At 50.8% G+C, this 16,341-nt stretch overlaps 1 protein-coding gene across 3 annotated transcripts in view; it reads right to left on the bottom strand.

Moving 5' to 3' along the window:
• Window positions 1–16,341, bottom strand: part of ARHGEF10 (Rho guanine nucleotide exchange factor 10) — a 142,263-nt gene that overhangs the window by 107,253 nt on the left and 18,669 nt on the right. For 2 of the 3 annotated variants that reach the window (XM_002818763.4, XM_024251597.3), the window contains exons 2-3: window positions 15,062–15,145; window positions 1,096–1,251 (exon numbers count right to left, since the gene is read on the bottom strand). In XM_002818763.4, coding sequence (XP_002818809.4) covers window positions 1,096–1,251; window positions 15,062–15,098 — 193 coding nt within the window. In that variant the 5' untranslated portion in view covers window positions 15,099–15,145. Of the gene's footprint in view, window positions 1–1,095; window positions 1,252–15,044; window positions 15,146–16,341 lie in introns of those variants that run through there. The other variant, XM_024251598.3, reaches the window with a different exon arrangement.

The following is a 16,341-nucleotide window of genomic DNA, read 5'->3' as shown; positions in this document are numbered from 1 at the left end:
TGCAAACAACCAAGAGGTGGGTGCTATGGCCAAAGAAACACCGCGCAAGCCAAGAAGTGGGTGCTGTGCACAAAGAAACGCCATGCTAACAACCGAGAGGCTGGTGCTATGGCCAAAGAAACACTGTGCAAACAACTGAGAGGCTGGCGCTACGCACAAAGAAACACCATGCAAACAACCGAGAGGCTGGTGCTACGCACAAAGAAACACCGTACAAGCCAAGAGGTGGGTGCTATGCACAAAGAAACGGCGTGCAAACAACCGAGAGGCTGGTGCTGCACCCAAAGAAATGCCGTGCAAGCAGAGAGGCGGGTGCTATGCACAAAGAAATGCCGTGCAAGCAGAGAGAAACACTGTGCATACTGACAGGTTGGTACTACACCTGAAGAAACACCGTGCGAGCCAAGAGAAATGCTGCCAAACTGAGAGGCTGGTACTACACCTGAAGAAACACCGTGTGAGCTGAGAGGTGGGTGCTACACACGAAGAAACACTGTGCAGGCTCCCCCACCGCAGCCTGACCTGAGCAGTCCCTCTGGTCAGCAAATGAAAGCACCCAACCCACCTCCAGACTAAGAAAGCGAAACCTCTACAGCTACTTCATCCCACATGTTCTGAATATTTCTTTTAATCTAGTGATACAATGATGAGGTCATTCTTATTGGGAAATAGCAATACTCTTTCTTTGCAAAATACAAAGGTAGAGTGAAAAGGTTGAAAATTATGGAAAATAGTACAAAGAGAAGAAACTTAGCCAATCTTAAATTAAGTCCTTTCAGGTACATCATGAAGAAATCATAACTCTCTGGCTCCTAGAAATCATCCTTTCCCTACAGTGTTCCAATTGGGCCGTAAGAATGGGGAGAAAATCGGCGAGTCCGATGGCTGAGCACAGGTGACCCTGACACCGGTGATCTGCGGACTCACCTGGGAACCCACCAGGGGACTCACCTGGGGACCCACCTGTGGACTCACCTGGGGACCCACCTGGGGACCCACCTGGGGACTCACCTGGGGACCCACCTGGGGACTCACTTGGGGACTCAAGTGGGGACCCACCTGGGGACTCACCTGGGGATCCTCCTGGAAACTCACCTGTGGGTGCAGGGGCTTCACTGGCTCCAGCACCCCCTGTCTCAGGGGCGGAGGGGGCCTGTCTGTCCGCTTCTGGGATTTCATCTCCACTGTCAAAATCGAACTGTTCTCCCTCTTCCTCTTCATTATTATTGGTATCATATTTCATTTCATTTTCTAAAGAGAAAAACCAAAACCAGATCAAGGAGAGATAGATAGATAGATAGATAGATAGATAGATAGATAGATCGATCGATCGATCTATGTTAGCCAGAGACACTGACTAAGTTCCTTTGTGCTGTACTGCGCTTGTAGTTAGCCTTTCTAAGGGGCAAAATATGTATCATTAGAATTCTGAGTCACTGGTTTTTATTTTCTTTTAATAGGATCTACAACTCACAGTTAGAAAAGAAAATAAGAGGCTCAGGGCAGTAGCTCACATCTGTAATCCCAGCACTTTGGGAGGCCGAGGTGGGCAGATCACAAGGTCAGAAGCTTGAGACCAGCCTGGCAACATGGTGAAACCCCATCTCTACTAAAAATAAAAAAATTAGCCAGGCGTGTTGGCGGGCGCCTGTAATCCCAGCTTCTCAGGAAGCTGGGGCAGGAGAATGGCTTGAACCCGAGAGGCGGAGGTTGCAGTGAACCGAGATTGCACCACTGCACTCCAGCCTGGTTGACAGGGCAAAACTCTGTCTCAAAAAAAAAAGAAAAGAAAACAAGAAAAAGTAAGGGGAAAAAAGAGCTTTTCACATTTTAAATCTGTGCACCCAGCAGATGAACATCAACCGGCTGGGCTGATGGTTTGGAAGAGAATTCAGTATCATCCACTTTACTTTTAGAAATAACTTCTGACACCCTGCGTCTCTCCCTAGAATTCTTCTCCTTTTATTTTCATTTTGCCTCTCTTACTTACAATTTTAATTAAATATCTCTAATGGTTAGAAAATCAGTGTCAAATATGAACATCGATATATAGCTTAAAATACAAACTTCCATAATTATTAAAGAGCATGGTTAATAACCGTTCCAAGTAAGTGCTTGATAAGAAACATTTTGCAGGAGGCGAGTCACAGGTCTCCTTGGACTGGGGTTACAGCTGATGGTACAGCCTGCCATGTGCATCATCTGCAGAGACAGCGTGCTGGGACTATGCACCACCATCAGAGCAGACAGGTGCTTCTCCTTTTTCCAGAGGAGACCCATGTGCTGGGACAACACCACCCAACACACCAAGGAGCAAGAGGAACCCAGCCCCTTCCAGCCTTTCCCAAGGGCCGGGATTTCTTCCCAGCACACATTCCTGAGGAAACCTCCTGCTGCCACGCCCTGCAATCCACAGAAGCAGGTGGCATCTTGGGACAGGGCCTGGGTCAGCCCAAACTAAGCCCCTCCAACACAGACATTCCTCTGTGGGCCAGGGAGATGCACCCAGGCAGGACGGACCAGCTTGGCTGCAGGCAGCTCTGGAGGGGGCTGAGGGGGAGCCCTGCTAGGGAGGAACCCACAGACACATGACCCACTTCCACTCCACGCAGTCTCCAGGCGCACTCTGCCGGGCCTCCCGGGGAACTCTAGTGGTCTAAAAACAACCTTTAAATTTGAGCTGTTTCATTTTCCTTTGAATCTCCTAAACTAGTCATACATTCTAGGAGCACCTTTTGAAGGAAACAGATTTTTAGATCACCACAACTACACAGAAGGGCCCAGGCCCACGACAGCGTGAACTGGATCCAGCTTCTGTGCAAGGATGGTGGGGATGAGACCCCCAGCTGACCATGACACCCGGGGACCCCACGAGCTTTCTGGAACTGCTTTCACCAACACTCACGAATTTTACAAGTATGAGAACGACAAATATTAAAATTGAATCAAGAAAAAGGATTCAGAAACGTGTTATTTTTAAAACATACATCTGATAGGAGTGTGTGTTGCTGTCCTTCTGGATGGTGAACTCTGCTCTGCCCAGATACCAAATCCTCACCCACTTCCTAGAGGGTCAAAGACTTCTCTAAATTCAAAGTTTTGAATTTAAGCCTAATCAAGTGAAACAGTCAAAGAAGGGGGAGAGCTGGAATGGACAGAACCGCTAATTTCCAGAGTCTGAGCCTTGTTAACTATGTACTTTCAAACCAGTCCTCACTGTCTCCCAAGTGACCGTAAACAAAACCTATTTCAGAAGGGTTTTTTTTTTTTTTTGCCATATCATTAAGTAGTCAGTTTATTGAAATGAACTGGTGAACACCTTTTAAAGTAAAAAGTTAAACAAACAAACAAAAAAACTGTTTTCTGGAATATTTTCCAAATGCAACTGTCATTTCCATAGAATTCACATTTGGGGAGAAAAAATCATGTTTGCCAAATAAACATGCTGGGGAAACAATGCCGACTAAATGCCCTGATGAAAATGATCAGTGAAAATGTTTATGTATTGCTAGGCGCAGGGGCTCATACATGTAATCCCAGCACTTTCAGAGGCCAAGGCAGACTAATTGCTTGAGCCCAGGAATTTGAGACCAGCCTGGACAACATAGTGAAACCCCATCTCTTAAAAAAAAAAAAAAAAAAGGTACAAAAATTAGCCTGGTGTGAGGTGTGGACCTGTAGTCCCACCTACTCAGAAGGCTGAGGTGGGAGGATCACCTGAACCCAGTAGGCGGAAGTTGCAGTGAGCTGAGATCGCGCCACCGCACTGCAGCCTGGCGGACAGAGCAACACCTTGTCTCCCACCCCAAAAAAAGTTTCTGTTCTGACCACCCCAAAAAAAGTCACTGCCAGGCACATGTTCAGATTCATCCAGACAGTGACACAATCACATTAAATTTTTATATTGTCAACTCTCTTTTTTGGAAATTATATTTTACTACTGCTGAACTCTAACAATTAGATAAAATACACCTAGACATGATTCTATAAATATTGTTTTTTAAAAAAGCTTGCCAATGTCTGGTACAAAATAGGCTCTTAAATATCTACAAGGGGAGAAACACGAGCTGTCGGGACCGGAACCCACACTGTACCCCATACAGGAAGAAGGAATTCTCTTTAAAGTCTTCAGGAAGGAAGGCCGTGAACAGGAGCCCGTGTGTGCAGGAAACAGCCCTGAGGAGACACCGAGGCCCCTCCACTCCCTCCCCATACGCCACCCCCTGGGCTGTGACACCAGCCCCAGGAGACCTGTGGGATTACCCGGGACAGTGCATGTCCCGTGTGCCAGGTACAGGTATGACCCTGAGAAGAACCGCATGCATTCTCGGAGCCGGCACCTCTGCTCACCGCCCAGCAAGGTGCAGTGGGAAACCTGGTAGGTGGCAATGGGTGACACGGTTGTCATGTGAGCGAAGGAATGAGAGAATGACAAGCAGATGAGCAAGCTTCAAACTGTTTTCAAAAGAACTCACTTTTTCCCCCAGTAAAACTTTAAGTAGAATTCTACTATACAAGGTAAATCACAGCAATCAAGAAATTCCTCCAAAAGTTTAAATGTTGTTACTTTAGACTTGGAGAGACTTGGAAGGGGCTTGGGGCTTGGAATTCAAGAGCTCTTTGCTGTCACTGAAAGACTGGCAGACACTGGCGGAGCTGCCCTCCATCCTGTGCAAACACTGGAGAGAAAGACTTTCAAGTTAGATAGACTTTGCAGAATGATGTGTGTTACAAATTCCTCTCAGAATTCAGTTCCACTAAGAAAAAAATAGCCTTTCTACAAGAATTCAAAGAAGTTGTGCTCAATGTAACCACCTGAGGCTGCACCCCTGCCTACATGGGTGCCCACAGCTGTGCCCACGGCGGGTGCCCAGGACAGAGGGCGAGGCAGCCTGGAGCTGGGCTGCTCCTCTGACACCCACCTCCAGTGGGGCCTCCATCGATGGTGAGGTTGCACCGCCCTCTGAGGTGAGCATGGGGCCGGGCGTTCAAGGTGGTGTGTGCTGAGCATGTCCATCCCAGACACTGCCCTGGGCCCTGGGGGATCCTGGGCATCACAGACCCCACCCGAGCTCCCCAGGTCCCTTCGTGAAGAGCAGTGCAGAATGCCTTTAAAAATCCCGGCATTTGGGGTCCTAAGTTTAGCTCTGACACCAGCCCTGACAGGTTCAATTGTGTCCCCTAAATCCCTGTGCTGAAATCCTCACCCCCAATCCCGCCGGTGAGCTCATCTGCAAACAGGTGACTGCAGGTGCAATTGGTTAACAGGAGGCTGTGCTAGAGCAGGCTGGGCTAACCCAGCGTGGCGGCGTCCTCGTGAGAGCAGAGGCCAGCACAGGGACGAGGAGCCACCTGGCAGTGCAGGTGCAGGAACTCCCGGGAGTGCCCACAGCCGGCGGGCACTGGAAGAGGCAAGGAGGGCTGTGACCTACATTCCCGGGGAGCACAGCCAGCCTGCCAGCACCCTGACCTGGAACTTCCAGCCTGCAGCCCAGGAGGCTCCCCCGCAAGCTCAGCCAAGCCCTTTCCAACACAGAAGGTCCTGTGCCATCTTCAGGGCCCTGGCGGGAGCCAGGCAAGCTGGGCTGGGTTGGTTCCCACAACACTCCTGCTGTAGCCACAGAAGAAATTCCCGCTCCTCAAAAGCCCAGCTTCAGAACTGAGCCATTCAGCTGAAGGAGAACATTGATGAGAAAAACTACAATTTGCAAACTAGAAAAAATGCTCAAGGGCTGCTGAAAGCATCTCGGGAGATACAACGTGTTGTAGTTTGAGACGACACGGATCTTTCAAAAAGCTGCTGGGGAATCTGCAGTGTAGCCATCATTCGCTGGACACACAGTGGCCCAGTGTTCTCCACCCGTTGGTCCCTGTGGAGCCCAGGAGGTGGGCGGGAAGGGCCCGGCGCCCTGGGTAGGCAGCGTGGCAGGGAAGCAGGGAACGGCGGCCTGGGCAGGGCTGTGGCAGGGGAGAGGTTCTATGCCCCTCCTGCCCACGCAGGACGGCAGGTTCTGAGAGTCACGCGTGAAGGCCAGGACACGGAGGAGGAAACACAGACGGCAGTGCAGCCCGTGCCGACCCACCAGCACCCAGCCCAAATCTAACCACCCACCAGCGCCCGGCCCAAATCTAACCTGGCGTTTGGGTTTGGGGGATCATTCTTCCCCTGCCCCTCTCCTCTGGCCTGCCCAGAACAGGCTGCCCTCTGGCCACAGCTGCACTTTCCAGGAAAACTGCAGGCTCTGCTGCATTCAGGGGCCAGCCCTTGTGGGTCACTGGCAGCTTGACAGGACACCCCTAATGCTGACCGACAGCAGCAGCCATTTAAGCCTCAGGACTCAGACTGTTTCTGTCACGGCAGGGCCATTAGGGCTGCCTTGGTGGCACTGACTTCTTAGCAACCTGACTGTTTACTTGTCAGTATGCAAGTAATTGGCTCATCAATTAAGGCACACATTTCTAAAACAAGTTACGAAATAGAAAACCTTAAGAAACATTATGTTTCCAATTATTATGACATAATATGACCATGTCCATTTTAGTTTATGCCTATATGCAAAAAAGGGCGAGGAAGTTATCTGACAATCCAATCTTCGAAATGCTGCTGCTAGAAACGGTGCTGCTCCCTGGTTCTCTCCAGGATGATGGAGAGGTTCTAGAAGGCACTCAGGACAGAAACGGTGCTGCTCCCTGGTTCTCTCCAGGATGATGGAGAGGTTCTAGAGGGCCCTCAGGACAGAAACGGTGCTGCTCCCTGGTTCTCTCCAGGATGATGGAGAGGTTCTAGACGGCCCTCAGGAAGAAACGGTGCTGCTCCCTGGTTCTCTCCAGGATGACGGAGAGGTTCTAGAGGGCCTCAGGACAGAAACGGTGCTGCTCCCTGGTTCTCTCCAGGATGATGGAGAGGTTCTAGACGGCCCTCAGGAAGAAACGGTGCTGCTCCCTGGTTCTCTCCAGGATGACGGAGAGGTTCTAGAGGGCCTCAGGACAGAAACGGTGCTGCTCCCTGGTTCTCTCCAGGATGATGGAGAGGTTCTAGAGGGCCCTCAGGACAGAAATGGTGCTGCTCCCTGGTCCTCTCCAGGATGATGGAGAGGTTCTAGAGGGCCCTCAGGACAGAAATGGTGCTGCTCCCTGGTCCTCTCCAGGATGATGGAGAGGTTCTAGAGGGCCCATAGGACAGCTCAAGTCACACATGGCTGTTGTGCTGGGGGTGGCCAGTGTGACCAAGGGCCTCACTTGTTGTTGTTATTTAATTCTTATCAATTCTAAGTTGTGTAGACACCTGAGCCTAGTGGACCTCGCAGGCCTGAATCTCAAGCTATCAAGACAGCTAAAGGCCTGTCTGAGCCTGAGAGCCGTCCCCACACCTACTGGGCCCCTCTGCTTGTGCCTGTCTTCATATGGTCTGCAGCAGAGATTCATTTCCATTTGGTTATTACTTTTTTTTTTGAGACAGAGTCATGCTCTGTTGTCTGCGCTTAAGTGCAGTGTTGCGATCGCAGCTTACTGCAGCCTTGACCTCCTGGGCTCAAGCAATCCTCCCACCTCAGCCTCCCGAGCAGCTAAGACTACAGGCATGAGCCACCACGCCTGGCTAAGTTTTATTATTTTTAATAGAGACAAGGTGGCACTATGTTGCCCAGGCTGGTCTCAAACTCCTGAACTCAAGTGATCCTCCTGCCTCGGCCTCCCAAAGTGCTGGGATTACAGGCATGAGCCAACGTGCCCGCCCCAGTTTGGTTATTTTTAAGAGATACAGCTTTTTAGAGCAGTTTTAGGTTTACAGGAAAATTGAGAGGAAGGTACAGAGAGTTCTCATATACTCCCTGCCCCCACAGAGAGCCTCCCCCAACACTATCCCCCATCCTCTGCCAGAGTGGAACACTTGTTGCAACTGAGGAGCCAACACTGAGGTACGTCACTAACTAAAGCCCACGGTGTGCGTGAGGCCTCGCTCCTGGTGCTGTGCCTTCTACGTGAGGAGCCAACACTGAGGTACGTCACTAACTAAAGCCCACGGTGTGCGTGAGGCTTCGCTCCTGGTGCTGTGCCCTCTATGTGAGGAGCCAACACTGAGGTACGTCACTAACTAAAACCCACGGTGTGCGTGAGGCCTCGCTCCTGGTGCTGTGCCCTCTATGTGAGGAGCCAACACTGAGGTACGTCACTAACTAAAGCCCACGGTGTGCGTGAGGCCTCGCTCCTGGTGCTGTGCCTTCTACGTGAGGAGCCAACACTGAGGTACGTCACTAACTAAAGCCCACGGTGTGCGTGAGGCCTCGCTCCTGGTGCTGTGCTTTCTACCGGTTTGGACAGGCATGTGATAACATGGATGCACCATTATCAAGGAATTTCGTGGCCCTAAAAATCCCCTGTGCTCCGCCTATCACCCCTCCCTCCCGCAAACCCCTGGCAACCCCTGAGCTTGTTACTGTATAGTTTTGTGTTTTCTAGAATGTCATGTGGTTGGAATCGCACCATGCGCAGCCTTTTCAGGTTAGCTTCTCTCGCTCAGTAAGATGTATTTAAGGCTCCTCCATGTCTTTTCACGGCTTGGCAGCTCATTTCTTCCTAGCACTGAATGTTCCATTGTCTGAATGGGCTCCAGTTTATCCATCCATTCACCTCCTGAAGGATATCATGGCTGCTTCTGGGTTCTGGCAATTATGAATAAAGCTGCTATCGACACCTATATGGGCAGGTATTGAGTGGACATTAAGTTTTCAACTCATTTGGATAAATACGCCTGGCATGGCTGCAAATCACACGGTAAGAGTGTGCTCAGCTTTGAAAAAGCCACCAAACTGCCCTCCCACGCGGCTGCCCCACACCCTCTAGCCACCCGCCAGCACCCGGCCCTCCTCAGCATTTGCCATCTGTGTCCACGTGGCCACCCCACACCCTCCTCGGCATTTGCCGTCTGTGTCCACGCGGCCGCCCCACGCCCTCCTCGGCTTTTGCCGTCTGTGTCCAAGCGGCCGCCCCACACCCTCCTCGGCATTTACCATCTGTGTTCTGGATTTTGGCTATTCTAAATCGAAGTTAGTTTTAAGTGATCTTTTCTTAATGAGCAAAAAGGTACAAATAAAGTACCTAAGTTTAGTTTAAAATTTAATTACCCTCTGTCTGGGGTGGGGAGTGGCCTCTGGGGGTGATTAGCACTGACTGCGTGATGGTCCTACATACTTGTGAATACACTAAAAGCCACTGAGCTTTACAATTTAAATAGGTAAATGGTACTAAGATATGAATTATATCTTAATAAAGCTATAAACAAAAAAGCTTCATCTCTCATTTTAAATAAACTATACATATAAAAACAAGTGCTGCCTAGGTTTGTCAGGGAAAAAAATTGCTAATGTTTGAAACTTATCCATGCAGATACTATCACTTACATTAACGGCATTTAAAAGTTTGCTTCAAGGGGAAAAAAAAAGACTACTTCTAAAATACTGGAAGAATATTCACTAAAATTTTAACAGTACTAATCTCCCAGAGGTGAAGTATTTTCTTTTTCGTGACTTGTCTATATTTTAGTTTTTATTCTGCAATTAACATGCATTATAGTTTTTTTAATTACCCAATTTAGATTATAAACTGTAAAGTCATTTGTAATACCAGAAATGTAGCTTCACTACATTTACACAGTGAATACATTTAATAGTGAATACAATATTCACTGAATAAACAACAAACAGAAACCACGATACGCCCATCACTGCACAGCACATCTCCCATCCTGCTGTGTTATTCTGAAGCCCCTGGACAAATCTACGCAAGAAATGCTAAGTACAGAGTCGTGGATGAGAGAACGGCTTCTGGAGTCGGAGAGCTGGGTTCAAACTTCGCTTGCTGGCCACGAGACCCCATCCCTCGTCTATAGAAAGGAATCACAGAATGGAAAGAATTCCTCCCTGGGGCATGTTGCAACAAGTAGGAAAGGCCGTGTGGTGTGTACAAAGCCACTTAACCTGAGGACTAAGACGGAGGACCCACTGTACCTCTTTGCAGAGATACTGAAGAGAGGACGACACATACAATATGCACGATGCAAAAGAAGATTCATAGAACACTTCAATTTTCTGTTTTCTTTAGCGAAATATTTATTCTACAAGCTACCAAGACCTGGTGGCTCTGGTCCCAGCACCCTGAGTAGGAGAGAACTGGCCGCCGGCCCTAGAGAAGCAGGCCACCCATTCCCGGGCCGCCTTCCCTCATGAGCAGACAGCGCTCTGACTGTTCCAAGTCCATGAAGAACTTTTAAAGACATGCAACGATTAATACACTGAGAACAAGATTAAAGTAATACTCATTTTTTAAGATCAGAGATAAAAGCTAAGTGTTATTTTTCCTGGGGCTTTGAAGAGCATATTTGATTCTAATATGAAGGTTTAACTCAGGATATGATTTTCTCTTATTTTGAATGAAGGCTGTTTGTGTTTTAGCTCTATTGTTTAAAGAAAAGTCCTTTAAAAAGCACCAGGCTGCAAACAGCTTCATCCACAAGAGGCTATTCATAACCACTTCTTGGCTCTGGGTGTCACTGTGGTTTGTAGCTGCTTGTGCTGAAGGAGGCCTCCCCAGAAACAGTGCCATCCCCCAGAAACAATGCTGCCCCCAGAAACAAAGCTGCCCCCAGAGACGATGCCAGTGTGAGTGCTGGCGTCTGTCTGAGCTCATTATGGAAGTTACCAGGTATTTGGTAAATGATTTTTTGTGAACCAACGTTAACATGCCAATTGTACTGATTTCTTTTGCCCTAATGTAATTTGCATGGGAATTTTGCTACTAATTAGACAAAGGCTTTAGCTGGCAGTGTGACTTGTTTTGCATTCTGAGAAATCCCAGATCATCTTCTGAATGGATTTGCTAAGTGCTTACCAGCTAGGTCTAAGTACTTTATAGATGCTAACTTGCCAAATCCTCCCCAAACTTATGAGAGGGGTTCTGTTTTTTTCCAGGAATGACGGAAATCGAAGGCTGCTTAGGTCATCAGCTCACACACCTCAGGGTCAACATTTGAACCCCAGCAGCTGGGCAGCAGAGCCTGAAATCTTTCCTGGTGCACAAGCTGCCTCTCAAACACCACTTCACCTCGTGATGACTTGCCTTGTTGCCAAGGACATTTCTAGAGAAGGCACAGGGACCTGGTAAAGGTGAGGAATGGGCATGGACTAAAGAATGATTCCACTGGAACACACAACAGCACCCCTGCCAGGAGGCCCTGAGTGCAGCCACTGAGGAGGACACTTATGAAAAATGCACAGCAGCCTGGAAAATACTCACAAATGAAGCGGTATAAAAACCTACACTCAAAATTTAAAAATCAGGCCACGTGTGGTGGCTCACGCCTGTCATCCCATCACTTTGGGAGGCCAAGGTGGGCAGATCACTTGAAGTAGGAGTTCGAGACCAGCCTGGCCAACATGGTGAAACCCTGTCTCTACTAAAAATACAAAAATTAGCTGGGCGTGCTGATGGGTGTCTATAATCCCAGCTACTTAGGAGGCTGAGGCAGGAGAATCCTTGAACCCGGGAAGTGGAGGTTGCAGTGAGCCAAGATCACACCACTTCACTCCAGCCTGGGTGAGAGAGCGAGACTCCGTCTCAAAAAAAAAAGTTAAAAATTTATATTCAATGGCTACAATTATGTAGAAAAGAAATGTGGGGGGAAAAAAACAGAAAAGTGATGATCTAAAGTACCAGCACCAACTGTGTCCGAGCGCAGGCAAGAACTGAGGTCGCAGTAATTTCCTGCTGCGTCCTGATCTTCAGGGGCACTTTTAAGCGGACGGTTTACTTAATAATGGGGGAAATTATAATTAAAGTACCACAGAATCCTCAGAAAAGACACCAGGCCATTATCCCTATTTCTATTTGTCATAAAAGTTATTGGCTAGAAACTCACCTAAGTTTCCGAGCCAGAGCACTGTCATTAAATGGTGGCTTTCTGTATCAAAGTCCAAGGCCATGTGGCCTCTCAGCAAGGGCAGGGGCCTCACTCCCAACCCCATAGAGGGCTGGGCGGCTCCTCAGCCCCTCCAAGGCTCCTGGGCTCCTGCCAGGGTCTCCCGAGGACACCCTCCTGGGTGAAATGTTAACAGTGGCAAACTGTGGAGATCTCTACGTTCCTGCAGCCTGGAGTTAGTGACCAGCCCTGAGGCTGGATCCAGTGGGCCTTGGCCCAAGGACGGCCTGGCCAGTCCAGCTGCACCCAGAGGGCGTGGGCCAGTCATACTCTCCCCTGGGTTGAAATCTGGGCAGAGGGAGGGGCTATGGAGACACCCCCAGCCCCAGCAGAGGAGCGACCTGCTGCAGGCACCCCCAGTCCTGCCTCCATCAGAGGCCACGTCTCTAATTAGCACAACTACCAAGGTGGAGTCCTATGGGCCCAGGAACCTTTTTCAGAAGCCAGTTCTGGTCGTGGAGACCATGGATGGATGGGCATTTCATGCAATCCAGGTGGTGGTACCGCTGGGCAGAGCTCCTCAGGGTGCCAGGCACTAGCCAGGACTGATGACGACGTCAGCAAATGCTGGAGATACATTTAATGAGAAAACGGTGTTTCCGCCTTCTTTGAAACAGTGGGCAAAACAGGGTGAAAGGCAGCATCCATCTGCCATGGGATTCTGAACGGGCCCTACGTCCTCCACACTTACCTGCAGAGACAGCTTCCTGGCCTTGCTTTTATTTTTAACTTTCCCCAACAACTGTACTCGCCTCCTGAGCATGTCAAAGCACCGTATTAATGGTGTCCCCTCTTACATGCGTGTGGGAAGGAGGGGAGGCAACAAAAAAGCACACAAGGTCTGGTGCCCACCCCTTCAAACAGAAAACTATGCAAGACAACCACTCATTTCCGTGAAATGCCAAAAAGAAAGCAGGGAGGCGGGAGGGGCCCTGGAGGGATGGCCGCCCAAAGTGGGCCTGCGGAGGGTGAGGGTACAGGATGACGCCCACTGCCCTGCTTTGCTGGGGCATCATCTCATTTGATAGGAATGAAAAGCAGTAAAAGATTTTGCTCTCTGCCTCATGTTCCACCTTTATTTTTTAGACAGGGTCTCAGCCCACCACCCAGGCTGGAGTTCAGTGGAAGGATCTCGGCTCACTGCAGCCTCAACTTCCCATGCTCAAGTGAACCTCCCACCTCAGCCTCATGAGTAGCTGGGACTACAGGCATGCACCATCATGCACAACTAATTATTATTATATTATTATTTTTGCAGAGATGGGGTCTAATTATTACAACTATTACAACTGATTATTATTATATTATTATTATTCTTTTTGCAGAGATGGGGTCTCACTACGTTGCCCAGGCTGGTCTCAAACTCCTGGGCTCAAGTGATTCACTCACCTCAGTCTCCCAAAGTGCTGGCATTACAGGTGTGAGCTAAGGTGCCTGACCTCATTTTCAATTAAAACAACCTAGTCTGGCAGAGCCTGAATGCCAGCAATCCACACATAAGTGAAGCTGTGGCGACAACGAGCACCATGGCTACAAAGAGGCAAGGAGACCGGCCGACGTCACCCCCAGAAGAGAAGCAGCGGAGCCGTGGCCTCGGGTTTCCGGTACCGAGTCTCGTACCCTGTGGTCTTGCGGCTCCGGAGAACTCCAGGAGCTGGACTTCCAGGCCTGGTTCCCCACCACAGACCCCCGGCAGCAGGAGTGGGCATCCCTTCTGGCCCCTGCGGTGTCGCTGGCTGTTTCTGGGGTGGCCACTGCTCATCCCTGGATTCTCCCGTCTCTGTCATCTACCAGGCCCCAGTGACTCCTGGATTCTCCCGTCTCTGTCGTCCACCAGGCCCCGGTGACCCCTGGATTATTCCGTCTCTGTCGTCCACCAGGCCCCGGTGACCCCTGGATTCTCCCGTCTCTGTCGTCCACCAGGCCCCGGTGACCCCTGGATTATTCCGTCTCTGTCGTCCACCAGGCCCCGGTGACCCCTGGATTATTCCGTCTCTGTCGTCCACCAGGCCCCGGTGACCCCTGGATTATTCCGTCTCTGTCGTCCACCAGGCCCCGGTGACCCCTGGATTCTCCCGTCTCTGTCGTCCACCAGGCCCCGGTGACCCCTGGATTATTCCGTCTCTGTCGTCCACCAGGCCCCGGTGACCCCTGGATTCTCCCGTCTCTGTCGTCTACCAGGCCCCGGTGACTGACTTGCTTATGAACAGCCTGACTTCTAGGCTGCCTCTTTTCTGATCCAGCTACAACCTCTGAGGGCCCAGAGTGTCCACGTAGTTGGGGGGCACAGACGACCAAATCCCAGCATCTCCCAAGACCCACACCCACAGTGCCAAGGGGCCTGGAGCCCACACAGTTAATTCCCTGACCTCCACAGCTCCATCACCCCCCGGATCTGCAACGGACACCAGGCCCGTGTGCACCGTGTGGTACGGCAGGCCCTGGGAGGACTGAGGCCAGGTCTCCAGGCCCTGCAGACAACCTGCCATGGAAACGTCGGTCAGTGTCCACCTTCTCCACCGGCCGGAGTGCGAGCTGGCAACCCTGGCACAGTCTTTTTGGCAACAATTTAACTCAGGTGAGGTGACAATGAAGATAAATCTTTCATCAGCAGCCCCTCCCTTATTGGAGCATATGGATAGAGAGGTCGTACTTGTCCCTGAGCGGCTGCTCAGAGGAGGGAGGCAGAAAAGGAAACTGGGTGAGCACCCGCCATGGGCGAGCTGTGCTTTAAGCCTGAGCGGGGCCTTTAACACTGGAAGGCGCCATTCTGTAACAACCCTCCCGCTCCATCTCTGATTGCATCAGGCTAAGGGGAATCTTAAGGGAATTTCAGATGCTGACCATAGGACCCCAACAGCAATACAGCAGCACCTATGAGGAACGCAAGAGGCTAACCCAGGATGCCCCCATGGCAAGGCAGGGGTGGGGGCACCCAGGCTCACGTCAGAACCTTCTCTTTCTCCCGAGAAGCTCTCACTCCACCCCATACCCCAGTGACCAGCAATTCAGTGGTTCCAAAAGTACCCTGTCCTTGATGAGAGCGGCAGCGCGCCCTGACCCACAGGCCCACCTGCTGAGTGCTGTTACCTGCAGGAGCAGGAGGCAGGGGCTCTCGCTGGTCCATGCTGCAACTCCAGATGCCTCTCTCAGCTCTGTTAAGGGAAGGAGCTCCTGCAAGAAGGAGAGACACTGCTTGTCACCGTTCAGGTGGATAAACACGCACTCAATAGGTGCAGGGCTGTCGACAGAGAACCCCGCAAAAAGGAAGAGCTGTCATTACTAGCCATAATTAGAAGACTCGCCACCTATTAGTCGTGAATACTTGTAAATCTCCCTTGAAACAACATTCAAGGGCAAAACAAAAGAGACTTCTCAGAGTTGGAGTGACTTCACCTTGAAATGTAGCCAGAAGTTTATTTTGCAACTTGGATTCGCTGGCCAGGCCCACCCAACCTGACAGTGGCTTCAACTCCTTGCTGAATTTCCCACCGTATTCTAAAGGGAGAAATCAACATGTAAACCAAACGTGTTTCTTCCAGACTTAGCTGGGATCAGGCGCGGCGCTGACGGCCCTCTCCACTCCTTTTTCTTCCAGACTTAGCTGAGATTAGGCATGGTGCTGACGGCCCTCTCCACTCCTTTTGGTAAGCATGTGGCTAACCTCTCGGGGCAAGGCTGGGTCCCGGCCTGCCTGCTGTTGTGATTCTTGTCTACACTTCGTGTTTCCCTCCCTGCTTCGAGGACACGAGTTTGAGTGTGAGCTGGATGCCAGCCGAGTCCTGGGAAGGCCAGTTCCTGGTGACTCGTGTTAAGACCACAAAACACAGGCCTGGCTCCCGCCAGAACCATCCAGGGTAAAATAAACTGTCCTCAGGGAACTCTCCGGCTGCCTCGGCTCCAGCACCAGGGACCAGGCTCTAGCACCAGGGACCAGGCACCAGCACTAGGGTCCAGGCACTAGCACCAGGGACCAGGCACTAGCACCAGGGACCAGGCACCAGCCCCAGGCCCTCGCAGCATCAGGAAAAGCACATGGGACCACAGGGGCCACGGTCCGTGAATGTCACCCACAGGCCAGCTCCTCCGAGGCCAGGCGGGCCCATGCCCAGGGTGGTCACCGGCCTCGCGTGCTCTTCAATGAGGGTAACGCGAGGGGATGGCATGGTGCCAAGAGTTTCAGGCTCTGCCTGCCACACAGCCAGGACGCCACCAGACCAGCGAATTCCCTTATCCTAGTGCAGAGAGCTGGCCACTGGCTCTGGCACTCTCAGAAGCAGACAGACACTGCTTTCCAATGAGGCTGGCAGTGGGACCCTGCCCCCAACCTCAGATGCGGCACCTCCTGCATTCCCAGCCCAGTGCCCACC

The sequence above is a fragment of the Pongo abelii genome, chromosome 7 (genome assembly GCF_028885655.2).
Source record: "Pongo abelii isolate AG06213 chromosome 7, NHGRI_mPonAbe1-v2.0_pri, whole genome shotgun sequence".
NCBI lineage: Eukaryota > Metazoa > Chordata > Mammalia > Primates > Hominidae > Pongo > Pongo abelii.
This window is presented reverse-complemented; position numbering and strand designations above follow the sequence as displayed.